Raw genomic sequence first — 15,315 nt, forward strand, 5'->3', positions numbered from 1 at the left:
AAAGGGGGGCGAAAGGGTGGGGAAGGTGCAGGAGGTGTTTATCTATTGTAGGACGTGTCTTCCCAGGAATCGAAAGTGAATCTTCAAAAGGGGCTGGCTGACCAACTGCCCTACATTCCTGATGAATGACATTGCCAGACGTGATGCCACCTGACCTTTGGGAGACCTTTGGATTGGCTGAGGGTCAATGAACACGGGGGGGGGGGGAGAAGCTTAGTAGATGCTATTTCGCGTGTTTTGCTCACTTCCAGCTTTACCTGGGTTGCTATCTTTTCATATTCAGTAAAAGTACTAAATTCTTCAAAATGCTTGAGTTTGGGGTTTTCTTTCCTGGATACTGAAGGAAGCATACCTGACAGTATCGCTGGTGAGTATTTATTAATTGTTATGTTCAGCGGTAACTTAATACTGTCTATCTTGTATTTAGTTCTCATTGTATGTATCCTTATTTTTCCCAGTTTCACCATATCCTGTTCTTTCAATAAAGCATTCAGATCTACGTGCACAGTCTGTTTTATTGGAGGATAGGTGGGTTTAGCTGCATGTCAAGCTGCACACAGCCTAATGTGTAGTGAGGACAGAACATCCAGATTATAGATACTGGTTCTATACTGGAACTACCTTATATCCATCACTTACATACAGCCGCATCCAGAACCTCATGAGAATATTAAACCACATGAGAGAGAAGACAAAATCAGTAGAAGCCCATCACCTAAAAACCATGAGGTTATTAAGTAATCTTCTGGCACCTCTACTGATAATTGTTCCACAAAGCTGAAATTAAATAATGTGGCTTTTCTCTAATATATAAATCCTTTTACGTAATCATAGCCAGGTAGCCTTCTACATAAAAATGTTTAATGGTAATGCAAGCCATTAAGTTCAAAATAATGAACAAAGAGGCATACACCCACTATCATTCTCTTGGCACAGGTCAGCTAAACACTTCTTGTTTGCCTAATCTAGATTATTGAGACAGAAGTTTGGAGAATTTGACCTAGATATAGACTTCCCAACAGAAAGAAATTAGAAGCTTACAGAGATGAACATTTCTTAAAAGGTTTGTAATTGCAGCTCTAAAGCCATTTCCTGCCTTGTGCTAAATAATCTTCTGCTCTAAGAAGAAATCAAGAATGGAGGACAAGAAATGAAACCTTTTCTAACTGGCAATATGTCACCTTGTTTAAGCACAGACACACGAAGTCCCCTGGATGCATAACTCCTTCCTTTCCTAAATATATCTAGCATTATCAAACTCCTGTTTCAACATCTAGCTATTTCCCCAGATAAAGCAAAAACAAAATCTTGCCACTGAAAAATAAAAAGTGCCTGATGTATATTTTCTTTAGGAAGTCATTGTAATGTTTTAAAGAGCTGAAATATCATCTAAGTTGATTTTCCTTCAAAGCGAGAAAACAAACAAAACAAAAAAATAAGTGTGTATTACTAACAATAGGGCTGCATTTTATCTATAATCAATCCAGAAGTGGGAAAAATAACTTCAGGAACCAGACAATGGGCCCTAGATAAGATACCAAATATTCTTGCTGTGATGACAAGAAAAAATAAATTAGATATTTACATTTATTATAAGCATCCCAAAATTAACCAAATTCTTTCTTCAAATTCAAGAAAAGTAATGAAGAGTAATTCAACTTTGGTATGTATTTTTCCTAACATCTTTGGCAACAAAATTGATAATTACTTGCAATCTACTCTGAGTTTTTCTGAAGAGCAAATCTACATGGAAGTGAAGTGAAAACTAAGAGGTGCTACTGAATACTGTTGCTTTCGATCTTATCAATATGGTTCCTTTACAAAATTCATGAAAGGAAAAAGTGAAAAACCAATTTTGAATTTTACATTTTAGCAATTGTATCTTAAAATAAAACCAACACTGGTTAACACTTTTGAAACAAGTCTGCAAAATCCACCACAGATTAGAGCCTTGGATGAAATTTCAGACATGATTAAAATGTGTTTCTCCTTGAGGAAGGAAAATGATAGTGAAAATTAAGCTCCTACTCGACAAGTATTCTGATTTCATTTGATTCTTTTATGCAGTTCACTATATTCATCTATTGTCACTTGGTGCCATTCCACATGCTTGTTGTAGTGCAAGAAATTCCCTAGTTTTATGTTACCTACGAAATAAATATGTCCATGGAGCCAACTTAATGCTTCTTTCTAAGGAAATTAGTAATTACCTTAATATTTGCACCAAACAAAAGCAGTTATTATATTGCAAACACTGAAAAACATAAACTCTAGGAAAATTGAATTAAAATGAAAATTCTGCGTCTGAGGCTCACTTGATAACATTTAATTCACATTAGGAGCAGACAGCTTCCCTTTATTGGTGAAAGTGATTAAAGAGAATTTTGGCAAATATTTTTTATTTGATTATTGGGCAACAAATGCACTATTTGCTATGATTGGTTTGCTATTTGTTTATAACCTATTCTGCAGCACAAAAGTCAATTTGTATAAAATTGTATCTGTATAAGTAACTTTTCATAGACACAGAGAGAAGAAGCCCAGGTGGGTAGCATATTCTGTCTGGTAAAAGTAAGCAAACACATTATTTTTTTCTTCTTCATGTGTTGTTGGGAAGAGTTTGCAATGACCTAATCTTAAACACATAGCTTACATAATAGAAGTGTTAAGATAGCAGTATAGTTTATTCCGCTACTTGCACTGTTTATGGGTGTGTGTGTGTACTGTATGTATATGTGCACAAACATACACCAAGTGATGGCTTATAGAATCTAGTTGAACCTATAATCCAGACAGAGCAATCTTCCCTGAAGAAATCAGAATGTGAAGAAGCAAGGCTCTCTTTGGTTTTGTTTATTTCTAAGTAGGCCAAACCATTTTGCAAGATAGCCAGGAATTCATTTAATATTCATTCCTGACCTGTTTTATTCTTTCAATAAAATTAGTTGAAAGCTTTTTCCTCTATATATTTGAAAATGCGTCATTGTTAGTGCTATCTTCTGAAGCAAGGGCTATAGTGCACAGATAAATAATGTATTCAGAACCACAGTAACTTTCTTGATCTATCAGCAGAACCTTAATAGTTGCTGTTAAAATAATATTAATCTACATTTGTTTAACATCATGAGAAAAAAATTTAAGAGTGCAATGCCTTATTTAATCTTCATTTCTTTTCAGTCTATACTAGAAATATTAATGCAGAATTAGGAGAATTTACACTTATCTTTATTCAGGATAGTGCCTCAAACATTCTTATTAACCCAAAAGTAGTTGACTCTTTAGCATGCTGCAATGATATTCAGGTGCTACAAGAACAAAGGGTTGTGAAAATACACAATGAATGAAATGTTATGGCTAATTGGATTAAACTTTTAATTTTTTTCACTTGGTCCAGCATGGAAATCTGAGACAATAAAGACTGGATGTGCAGTTACAAGTAGTAACAGGTATGAACTTTAATAATGCAGTGAGAATTTTGGATCAGGGGAGGGGAGATATGATAAATGAAGACAGATTTGCAGAAGTGAAGCCAATGAATACAGCAAAGACCGAGGAATCGGTGATAAGACCGGTTCCTTGCACCTTTCCAAGAGGCCAGGAGATTGCTCACATACACTCTGCACATCTGCTCCTAACAAGGATTCTGAAGGATAGAGGTTGACTTTAGGTTTCAGCACTGGAAGATGATGGAATTAGCCATCTTGCATACAAACACGGTGGAGACTTTTAAAGAACATTAAGACTGCATACTTAATTTTCTAATCACTTTTAGAAATTGAATATTAATTATCTTAGAGCAATTAGAGATCTTTGGAACAATAACTTTGAAAAGTTTTCTTGTTGGATCTACAAAAGAAACTTGTTAAAGCATTGAGGAAATTGTGCAATAAGATAAAGAAGGATTGAAAAGAAATCAAATCCTATGACAATATTTGATTGAATCAAAGATTAAGACCATTAGAATAAAAGGAAGGTAAAAACAGAGAAGAGGAAATGGTAAAAGAGCAGCCCTGAACAAATAAAAATGAAAGTTAAAGGATAAGATGAATGATCAATGATTAATGATGGATAAGATACTGTACACTTAAATATGTTTATGAGAAATAAAAAAAATGTAAAAAAAAAAAGAAATAAAAGGAAGGAATATAACATTGGTTTATTTGATCAAGATTAAAATAAGACATTTTTGGAGGGACTTCCGCTGGCACCGCCGGTGCCGCTGCAGCTCCTTTGTGAGCTCCTAACCCTGGGATCTGTAAAACCGCCAAAACAGCGTAAATCAGCCATTTTGGCGACTGGAACTTCCCCCTCGGGCAAAGAGTGGGAGGTGAGTGCTCAGGTGTATAGGGTAGAGCCCCCCAAAACCTCCAGGATTAATCCTGGAGGTGCAGAGGGTGAGGGCTCCCCAAACGCTTGGAAAGCAGCTCCAGACTCAGGATTCCGTCTCTGACAGAACAAGGCGCCGCAACCATCCCTGCAAAACAAGTGATTTCAAGGATTGATTTTTATGCAGGCAGAACAAAACAGGAGAGCTTCTCGCAAGTATTTTTCTTTCCTTTAACTCTGATGAATAATGAGTCCTTTCAGATTCGAGTGAAAGTTTTAAAGAGATCCAAAATGGCGCTGATAGAGAACGGAAGTTTAAGAAGAAAGTGATTGTTAAAGCTTGTTTGCGCTTGTTAAGGTTGTTATAGCTGTCAGTACTTTGAAGCTTTGCTAAATGAAGAGAGAATTTAAGTTTGCAGCATAAGAAAAGATGGCAGAGGCAAAGATTTTTGAAGAGAATGGAGGTTTCTCAGCACAGAATTCAGCAAGTGTACAAACACTGACAGTGGATTTTTTGGAAGCATGGCAAAAATCATTTACGGAAAGACTGGATGAGATCTTTGAGAAGTTTATTACTCAAATTGATAATAAAGTTGCACTGTTGAAAGAGGAGGAAGAAAAGTAATTCAAGTAAAAGCGCCTGAGGAACATGGAAAGGATGTTTCCCAAATTATGAATAAACTGATGGGCTTGAAGGAGGTTAATCCGGAGATATGGAATGAGATCTATCCAGAGGTTTTGATGCAGATGAGAGGAAAAGTGCTGGGAGAAGCTTGGATTTTCAAGATATCAAGAAGGATTAGAAATGGAACATTACAATTTCTTTATAAAAATGGACTTTTAATCCTAATTAAAGAGGTGTGTTTCTTAAAAGGAATTACTTTGCGAGCTGCACAGGACTGGAAGATAAAATTACAGTTGAATACACAAAAGCTTGTAGAAATAAAAGATGGTGGAATAAAGCGGAAGAAGAAGGCTCGGGAAAAAACTAGGGGGAAATGGAAGTGGAAGAATTTTATTCCTCTTTGTTAGGCAGGATAACATGGTGAATGATTGTATTGGTATTCAAGATTTTTATTAAGGATATGATTTGTTTGGTTTTGAAAATTTTTTTTTACTTATGACTGGATGTTTCAACTGTTATATAAATGTGAATTTTTATAATTGTATTGGTATTCAAGACATGATTAATTTTTATTAAGGATATGATTTGTTTGGTTTTGAAAAAATCTTTATTTATGATTGTATTGGTATTTAAGACATGATTAATTTTTATTAAGGATATGATCTGTATGGTTATGATTGGATGGATTATATCTAAAAATTACTTCAAGTAATGGATTAAAAAAAAGAAACTTTCTTTTGGATGTTAAATTTAACATTAATGTTATTCTGTGGAGGAACAAGTTGGTTTTGTTTAACTACCTTTAAGCAAGAAAAGTTATATTTTGCTTTGAACAAGGAGAGTTAAAGTACAAGTGATAGATAAATCTATAGATAGTTAGTTTGTGGGGTTTTTTATTAAGGTTTGTTAAATGTTTTTACCCTGTATTTCTTTTGGGAAGTCCGGGGAGGGGGGTGGGGGTTGGGATAGGAGGGGGGAAATAAAATATATATATATGATTGATTTTTTGTTTAAGTGTATATGATGTATGCTGACTATGAAATAAAATTTGTTTTAAAAAAAAAGATTAAAATAAGACATTTTTGCAATGTTTTGCACTATGAAACATAGACTTTTTGCTGTCACCAGGACTGATGTTTTATGGACTTGCTTATAGATAAAGGATGGGATATGGGATGAAAAGATATCTATTTAACTTTATAGTGGGTGAAGATTTATTAAATGTTTATACTTGTTGTGATGAAGATTGAAAGTCACTTTTTATGTGTATATTTTCATTCTCTTCATTGTATTCCTTCCTTCCTTTCTATTTCTTTTTCTAATTTTTTTTGAATTGGTTTCTACTACTATAAATCAACATTCATAATAAAAATGCTATTAAAAAAACAAGAAACTTGGATCAGAATTGATTTTGGCTTAAAAGACAAATCCCCCAATTCAGAAATTTGTATGATGCCTTTGATCATGCAGTATTAAAATCAACAAGGAGTATTTTCTAATGATTTTAATCAACTGCTATTAAATTGTTTTTAAAAAGGTCTGTACAAATACTTGATTATGCATTGATCTAGTACAAATATGATGAATCTGGCTGATGGATATTTCTTCTAATGTCAAAAATATTAAGTTATGAAAACATGCATCAATTACCATCTCATCCCTTATTATTTGCAGTAATAAATACTGTCACTATGGCCACAACTTATTATTTTTAATTTCAAAGCACTGAACTATTGGAAGTTCTTCTAACAGGAGTATAATTAGACTACACTGCAGTTTGCTTAGGTTTAATCTTCCAATTCTAGGGGTGCTGTAGTTAACAGGTTGCAATGAATTTCCTGCTTTTTATTTTCATAATAATAATTTATTAACTGTATATACCAAACATTTAAAAACAAAGAACAGAAAAACCTCCACAAAAATAGCACAAGACAGAACAAGAATGGCAAAGAAAATAACCCCAAAAGGGAACAGACAGCAAGAAAGGGGCATTAGTCATTCTCATCAAAACTTAGGCAAAAAGCCAGGTTTTTAAGGTCCTTCAAACACCATCAGGGTGGGAGCCATTTAAATCTCAGGGGAACCTCATTCCAGACGACAGGGATGAACACAGAGAAGGCATGCTTCCAGGGCACCAATAGGTGGCATTGTTTAATTGCGCCAACTCTGCCAGATTGAAACAACAGGGCACATACTAGGGGTAAAAAGGATACAAGTTTTATTATCTTTTAGGGTGGGAGCTACAGATTAGTCAATATGACAACTCAGCTGAATTTTGCAAAAGTTATATGCTTTATTGCGTTTCAAAACAACCACCTCCATGTTCACATTATTTTAGTAAATAATTAGAAGTTTTTCATTCATGTAAAAGCATCATAGAACTGAATAAGGCAATAAACAACAGGCTTGATTCATCAGCTATAAAAAAAATCTGTTCCTGAACATGAAACAAATTCCTGCTGAGCAAGTATTGTTGGGTTGATGTAAGACAAGAGTTTTGATTTACAATTGATCTTATTGAGCTTGGAGCTTGATAACTGTCCCTCAAGAATGATATAAAACTTATCCATTGCAAATGGTGTTAACATCTGATTCTCGGGAAGCATAACAGTACAGCTTTCTGCAAAGATAGAAGAGATTTGGTTAAACCTGGCTTTTATTATTTTATTAATCCTTTTTCTTTTAAAACCATTACTAATTTTGAAACTATGTTATATTGTTGATACATTTTCTTTGATTAATTTGCTATGATAAAAAATTAAAATCAGAAAATGAGTTTCCTACAATAAGAAAGCACATGTCAGCCTCCGACTTTCTGCTTTGGCTGCCATAAGGAATGGGGGGGGGGAAGAGCGTGGGGGAGGGAAGCAAGCTGGTGGATTTTGAAGAAACGAAACCTAATCACCGAAGTGGCTATCGGGTCAACCGTCATCGTGTTCCTGATTGATGATGATGCCAGACGTGTTTCCACCTGACCTCTGGAGACCTTTGGATTGAGTGATTGATGATGGACAGTGGGAGGGGATGCTTTCTATATGCAACTTTCGCGCCTATTGCTTTAGTTTCAGCTTTCCTTTGGTTGCGTTCATTTCATTTTCCAGTAAAAGTACATTACTCTATAAAATATGGAGTTTGGCTCATTCTTTCCTGGACTTTGAAGGAAGCACACCTGACATTAAGCTGAAACTCACTCCAGTCATCCTGGATAACCACCGAGGGGACTGTGATCCAGATCATGTCGGATCAGGAAGCTGAAGAAGCAGAAATGGGAGCATCTGGCTCTACGATGCCTCCATTTCAAACAGAGAAAGAAACTGCTGAATGGTTGGAAAAACTCCGGCTGAGAGAGGAGCCTGAGGAAACCAGATGGTCGAAAGGAGTAGGAAGGCTGCCGGACCGGGGAGGGACCCCCCAGGGAGTAACCAGCTCCAGACCACATAAGAGAGAGGCGGTGTGGCTGCAAGAGCAAAAGGAAAGCCTCATGCTGGCACAGGCATTGCAACTCCTCCGTGATGTTGAAGAAAGCCGGAAAAGCTGTGAGTCTTATGGGTTCCCTGTAGAGAAGGGAGGAGACGGCCCCAGGGGGGAGCCGGAAGAAACAGCCTGTGGGGGAGAGGATGAGGAAGCTGAGGAAAGAACATCTCAGACTTCGGGAGCTCAAGTGAGGGATGCAGCAGGTCAGGGACCGCCAGCCTTGCAGGCCCCTCCTCGCAGACGTAAAAAGCCAAAAATTCCCCCCCTAACCAGGAAATATGATGGGAATCCGAAGACCTTGGGATATTTTTTGACTCAAGTGTGGAACCACATGCAGGATTGGGGGGAGGACTACTTATCAGATGCCGCTCGAGTGAGATGCGTCATGAGCGTATTAGAGGGAGCCGCAGCTGACTGGATGGTGGTCCTCCACAATAATGACTCCCCCTTGCTAAGAAACTACGACCAATTCATGGGAGCTCTTAGGAGGCGTTTTGAAGACCACCTAGCTGAACGGAAAGCAAGACTTAGAATGAAAAGCATCCAGCAAGGCTGGAGATCAGTGGCAGAATACACCCAAGAATTCCGTGAGCTGGCACCCTACATGACAGGGTGGTCAGAAGCGGCTCTCCTGGAGAGTTTCAAAGATGGGCTGAATGAAGAGATATTCAAGGATTGTAGAGGCCGGGGGGTCCCCGAAGATTTGCAGAGTTGGTATATAGCAGCTGAGGATGTGGAGATCGAGCTCGCCCGAAGCTGACTCCGAGGGGGGCGTGCTGGAGACCCGTCATCCTCCTTCCACCGTAAAGGAGCACCTAAGGTGGCCGAAGGGAAGGCGGAAATCAAACCAAAGTCAAAGCCTTTCACCTGTTTCAAATGTGGGAAGGAAGGACATCAGGCTGCCGAATGTTTCTCCAAACCAGTATCTAAGACCACCAGTTTGGGACCAAGGAAGGCCGACAAAACACCTGCAAAAACCCATGACACCACCCTGAAAGGAGAAGTCGTTGAGTTTGCTCCCCGAAACAAGGGTGAGTTGGGAACTCCGACCACCGACGACGACAGTGGGACGGACTCCGACTCCGATGATCCGGTGAGTCACACAGAGGACCCCATGCTCATCCCTGTAGAAATAAGGGTGCCATCCACAGGGACACAAGCGCAGATATTAGCCCTACTAGACTCTGGGTGCACAAGGTGCATAATCAGCCCGAAAGTGGTGGAAAAGATGGACCTGAGACTAAAAACGCTAAAAAGGCCCATTGCGTTCTGTCAGTTGGACGGATCAATTGCAGGAGGGGGTCCAGCCAGTTTTGTGACAGGACTCATTGAAATGCAGCTGGGGGATCACGTAAAGTCTCAGATTCATTGTGGCCCCTGGCATGGAACGACCCCTCATACTTGGACTGCCTTGGCTCCGTAGATGGAACCCACGGGTTAATTGGAAAACAGGGGTCTTGCATATTCGCACCAGAAAACTGAGATTAGAGAGGGAAACCCCCCTCCAGAGGACAGGTCAGGGCCCGAAACTGTGGAAATGGCAGTAGGCCACATTCAAGGGGAGGAGAAGATTCCAAAAGAGTATTGGGATCTCCGTGAAGTTTTTAGTGAAAAGGCCTCGGATGTACTGCCTCCCCACAGAGATACGGACTGTACCATTGAAATACTCCCAGGTGTGAAACTTCCTAAACCGAAAATCTACCCATGACCCCTCAAGAATTAGGGGAATTGCGAAACTTTATTGATAAAAATCTAGAACGGGGGTTTATTAAACCTGCCAAACCAAAGGTGGCGGCACCGGTGTACTTCCGAGAAAAGAAGGATGGTTCCTTTCGCTTGATAGTTGATTATAGGAACCTAAATGCGATTTGTGTGGAGAACGTTTACCCCCTACCACTTATGAAGGACATGCTATCTCACTTAGGAAAGGGGAAAATCTTCACCAAACTTGACTTACGGGAAGCTTACTACCAAGTGAGAATTAAAAAGGGAGATGAATGGAAAACAGCATTTAGCTGCCCACTTGGATGTTTCCAGTTTAGAATACTTCCGTTTGGACTACAGGGAGCCCCTGCTGTGTTCATGCAATTGATTAACGAAGTACTGCATGAGCACCTGTTTAAGGGGGTTCTGGTCTACTTGGATGACATTCTTATCTACTCAGAGAACATGGACGACCATGTGAAATTTGTGCGAACGGTCCTGAAAAAACTCAGGGCTGCTGAACTATATGCCAAACTTCCTAAGTGCGAGTTCCATCAAAGCAAAATTGACTATCTTGGATATCGCATATCACATGAGGGGATAGAGATGGACCCTGAGAAGGTTCGGGCCATATTGGAATGGGCCGCCCCATGCACCCGCAAACAATTACAAAGTTTCCTGGGTTTTGCGAATTTCTATAGACAGTTTATCCCCTCATTTGCCAAAATAGCTCTGCCTATAACAAATCTTCTGAAAACTAAGGGTGAGGCAAAACCAAGGCCCTCATGACCTCTTGAATGGACTATGGACTGTCAAGCAGCTTTTGAAAAGTTGAAACGACTGTTTGCTGCTGAGCCGGTCCTCAAACATCCAGACATGGAAGAGCCTTTTGTAGTACAAGCAGACACGAGCGACGTGGCTGTGGGAGCAGTACTCCTGCAAAAGAACGCAGAAGGGGAATTACAACCCTGTGCTTACACGTCCCGTAACTTATCAGAAACTGAGAGGAGATGGGCCATATGGGAAAAAGAGGCTTTTGCGGTGCGATGGGCATTGTTAATGTGGAGACAATTCCTGGAAGGAGCAAAGCACCCGTTTGAAGTTTGGACTGATCACAAAAATCTGGAGGTATTGAAAACACCATGTAAACTGTCACCAAAGCAAGCTTGTTGGGCCCAGCATTTCAACCGTTTTAATTTCACCCTACGCTACATTCCTGGTGGAAAGAATTTCATGGTGGATGCACTCTCCAGAATGCCTCAATACAACAGTACCAAGAAAGAAGTGGTTCAACCAATCATCCCTTCAACACAACTGGCAGCGCCAATGACTACCAGAGCACAGGCGAGGGCCGATCCAGCCCTTTCGGGTGACCTACTACAGAAATTACAAGAAGCCTTAAAAACTGACGAATGGTTTAAAACCCATTCAAATGAATGTATCCTCCGTGATGGTCTAGCTTGGATAGGGGCTAAATTGTATGTCCCTGAGAGTTTAAGACTAACAGTATTACAATACGCTCATGATGCCAAGGCAGCCGGACACTTTGGATTTGTTAAAACTCTACATCTTGTTAAAAGACAGTTTTGGTGGCCTGCCCTCAAAAAGGACATAGAAGCATATGTGGCTAGTTGTCCGGTGTGTGCCTCGGCTAAAAGACCTCCGGGGAAGCCACCTGGTTTGCTGCAGAGTGTGGCAAGACCGGATGCCCCTTGGAAGGAAATATCCATGGATTTTATTGTTGACCTACCAGAAAGTGAAGGGTGCACAGTCATTTGGGCAGTAACGGATTTGTTTTCCAAACAAGTGCATTTCATCCCCTGCTCTAAAATCCCTTCAGCAAAAACTCTTGCAAAACTGTTTATTCGTCATATTTACAGATTACATGGAGCTCCAAAATGTATAATTTTGGACAGGGGTGTACAATTTACTTCCAACTTTTGGAAGGAGTTTTTAAAGTTAATAGGCTCCGCCCAAGGACTAAGCTCCACCCACCACTCCCAGACTAATGGGGCCTGTGAGAGAACCAATGCTGTGTTAGAACAGTACCTGAGATGTTATGTAAATTACCAGCAAGACAACTGGGTGGATTTATTGCCATTTGCGGAGGTGGCATACAACAACTCTATCCATAGCAGCACCGGGTTCACTCCGTTTAAGGTAGCATCTGGTCAGGATTTTGTGCCAATCCCCGAGTTATCACAAGACACCCCACAAAACCCATCTTTGGTTGAGTGGATCGAACAGTTACGGAGCACTTGGGTTGTAACTCGAAAAGCCCTAGATGATGCACACCGAGAGCATAAGACACAAGCAGATAAAAACGGTCCCCGGCACATGTGTATAAAGTGGGTGACAGGATTTATCTTTCCACCAAATACTTACAGACTTCACAGAAATCAAAAAAGCTTGGACCCAAGTACGTGGGTCCTTTCCTGGTCACTAGACTTATTAATCCAGTAACAATTGAATTGGAATTGCCAAAAACGTTGAGACGGATACACCCTGTCTTTCATGTTAGTTTGTTGAAACCAGAACACTTGTCCCCTTTATGACTGGACCAAGATTCCCCTCCAGTTCCCATACTGATAGAAGTGGAGCAACATTTCGAAGTCAAAGAAATTCTAGACTCTAGGAAGCACCATGGTAGGGTGCAATATTTGGTGGCTTGGAAACATTTCCCTTTGTCTCAAGCTGAGTGGGTGAACAAACGTGATGTCCGGGCACCAAAAAAAGTACAGTTGTTTCATGACAAATATCCTGATAAGCCTTAATAAGCCTATATTGCAATTTATTTTTTTCCCCTTCCTTCCCTTTTCCCTATTTAGGACTAACGTCTTTTCTCTGGAGGGGCCGAATGTCAGCCTCCAACTTTCTGCTTTGGCTGCCATAAGGAACGGGGGGGGGGAAGAGCGTGGGGGAGGGAAGCAAGCTGGTGGATTTTGAAGAAACGAAACCTAATCACCAAAGTGGCTATCGGGTCAACTGTCATTGCGTTCCTGATTGATGACGATGCCAGACGTGTTTCCACCTGACCTCTGGAGACCTTTGGATTGGGTGATTGATGATGGACAGTGGGAGGGGATGCTTTCTATATGCAACTTTCGCGCCTATTGCTTTAGTTTCAGCTTTCCTTTGGTTGTGTTCATTTCATTTTCCAGTAAAAGTACATTACTCTATAAAATATGGAATTTGGCTCATTCTTTCCTGGACTTTGAAGGAAGCACACCTGACAGCACTCTCAATTTCAGATTTCATTTTTAACATCATAACACAGTAGGCTAACTTGGACAACTCTTCCCCCCACCCCACCCCCCACATATTTAAAAAGAATCCCTACCTTTCTACTTTCTCAATTATTTTTGTAAAGAAACACTGTTTTCAAATAATGTTAAATAGCAGTTCTTCAACTTTTTTTCCCAAGTTAATCACCATTCTGGGGCCATGGAACATATTTTTCCTAATTTGGGTGTTAGGGATTTCTCCTCACCCAGTTATCAATGTATGTTTCTCAAAACACCAGAAAACTAGCCAGAAAATATTTCTTTCTATACACTGACAGGGCCTTTGTGGAAACTTTAAATTTCAAATTGATTTGGTGTTTTTATTTTTTGTTTCTTGTTTTTATCCCTGCTTTGCTCCTGAAAGACTAAAAACAACTCACCTGGAGAGTGTAAGAGCCAGTTCACTGTTACAAGCAAAGAGTCTGATGCCAGCTCAGGCCATTTTCAACACAAAGGACTGGTGGGAACCTAATCTCCTATCAAAAATGAATTGACTTCTAGCCTTTGCCGTTATGCCAGCAGGCACCACAGCTTGCAACAGTGTTGCAAGACTTTGGACATGGATTTTACCTTTTTTAAAAAAGGTCTTGCATTTGATATATAGCAGTTGCTAGGACTATTTTGTAACAGTTTCATTATTTTTTCTGCAATAAATGTTTTCACTGGAAGTTCTTACATCTTTGAACTCCTGTTTATCTGTTTGCAGTTCAGCTTGTTGGGAGAATCATATAACCCCTCTGGCCAACTTTAATTAAGCCTACTAGTTTTACAATTAGCTCAGTTAAATGACATGATTTAATCCTTACAATTTGAAGCAAAAAGCTTCTGAATTCCTTATTCTCTCATCAGAAGGATGACAGTAGAAGCATAGAAGCTTGGGGTTTGCTATAACTTATTGTCATTTAGAGGAAGGAAGACAACTTGGGGGCCTCATGTCATCTCCCAAAGACCTGGTCACACTTTACAACTGCATCACTTAGCAATAGAAATTCTGGATCCAATTCTGGTCATTAAATAAGGACTATCTGTAGTTGGTCCTAAAGGAAATAAATCCTGACTGTTCTTTGGAAGGACAGATATTGAAGCTGAAGCTCAAATATTTTGGCCACCTAATGAGAAGAAAGGACTCATTGGAAAACACCCTAAGGTTGGGAAAGATTGAAGACAAAAAGAGAAGGGGATGATAGAGGATATGATCATGCTGTCATCAATGCAATAAACATGAATTTGGGCAAGCTCTGTGAGAAAATGGAGGACAGGAGAGCCTGGCATGCTATGGTCCATGGGGTTGCAAAAAGTCGGACATGATTTAGCAACTGAACAACACCTGTAGTCAAGTCTTTTTTATATTTAAAATTAATCCATTTTTTCAGTGTTCCTTTATTGCAGGACCTTAGCATTTTTGGCTATTAGAGTGGTGTAATCAGCACTAATGCAGGTAATTGATGTCTCTTGCTCCATGTTAAAACCAAGCACATCTTTTTTTAATCCAAATTGTTGAACCAGGAACAGCCCAGATACAGCTGTGTTGGTCCAGTATAGAACTTCAAAAGATTTCCTGCATTGTAGCAGGATAAAGGTAGTTGATATAAAGGAAAATATATCAGAAAATAATACTACTGTAGTTTACATAAGCAGAACCGTTGTCAGTGAGAACATTGCACATGGCTTAGAACAGGGGTGTCAAATTTGTGGCGTGACATTGTCACGTGACATATTGTGACTTTTTTCCCCTTTGCTAAACCGGGAGTGGGCATGGCCCGCACGTGATGCATCCAGCCCGCAAGCCAGGAGTTTGACATCCCTGGCTTAGAAGAAACTATAGAAGACTCATTTCTTCATTGACAAGGAGGAAAATACTACCTGTAACTGCAGAAGTATTGTCTAGTATAAAGTTTGTTA

The 15,315-nt window shown here is 39.6% G+C and overlaps 2 protein-coding genes across 3 annotated transcripts in view; one reads left to right on the plus strand and one right to left on the minus strand.

Annotated features, from left to right (window-relative positions):
• NHS (NHS actin remodeling regulator) overlaps positions 1-15,315 on the minus strand; it is a 540,422-nt gene that overhangs the window by 135,357 nt on the left and 389,750 nt on the right. The window lies entirely within an intron of this gene.
• On the plus strand, positions 5,038-13,313 carry LOC148113487 (uncharacterized). Its single transcript, XM_087871412.1, has one exon. It carries the CDS (start codon positions 8,187-8,189, stop codon positions 9,183-9,185), a length of 999 nt encoding a protein of 332 aa, XP_087727538.1. The 5' UTR covers positions 5,038-8,186; the 3' UTR covers positions 9,186-13,313.

The sequence above is a fragment of the Pantherophis guttatus genome, chromosome 5 (assembly GCF_059756535.1).
Source record: "Pantherophis guttatus breed Tessera chromosome 5, ASM5975653v1, whole genome shotgun sequence".
NCBI classification, from domain to species: domain Eukaryota; kingdom Metazoa; phylum Chordata; class Lepidosauria; order Squamata; family Colubridae; genus Pantherophis; species Pantherophis guttatus.

What these genes read in the sequence shown, in the direction of transcription:
- LOC148113487 (XM_087871412.1), top strand. Translation starts at nt 8,187, where the DNA reads ATGTCGGATCAGGAAGCTGAAGAAGCAGAAATGGGAGCATCTGGCTCT.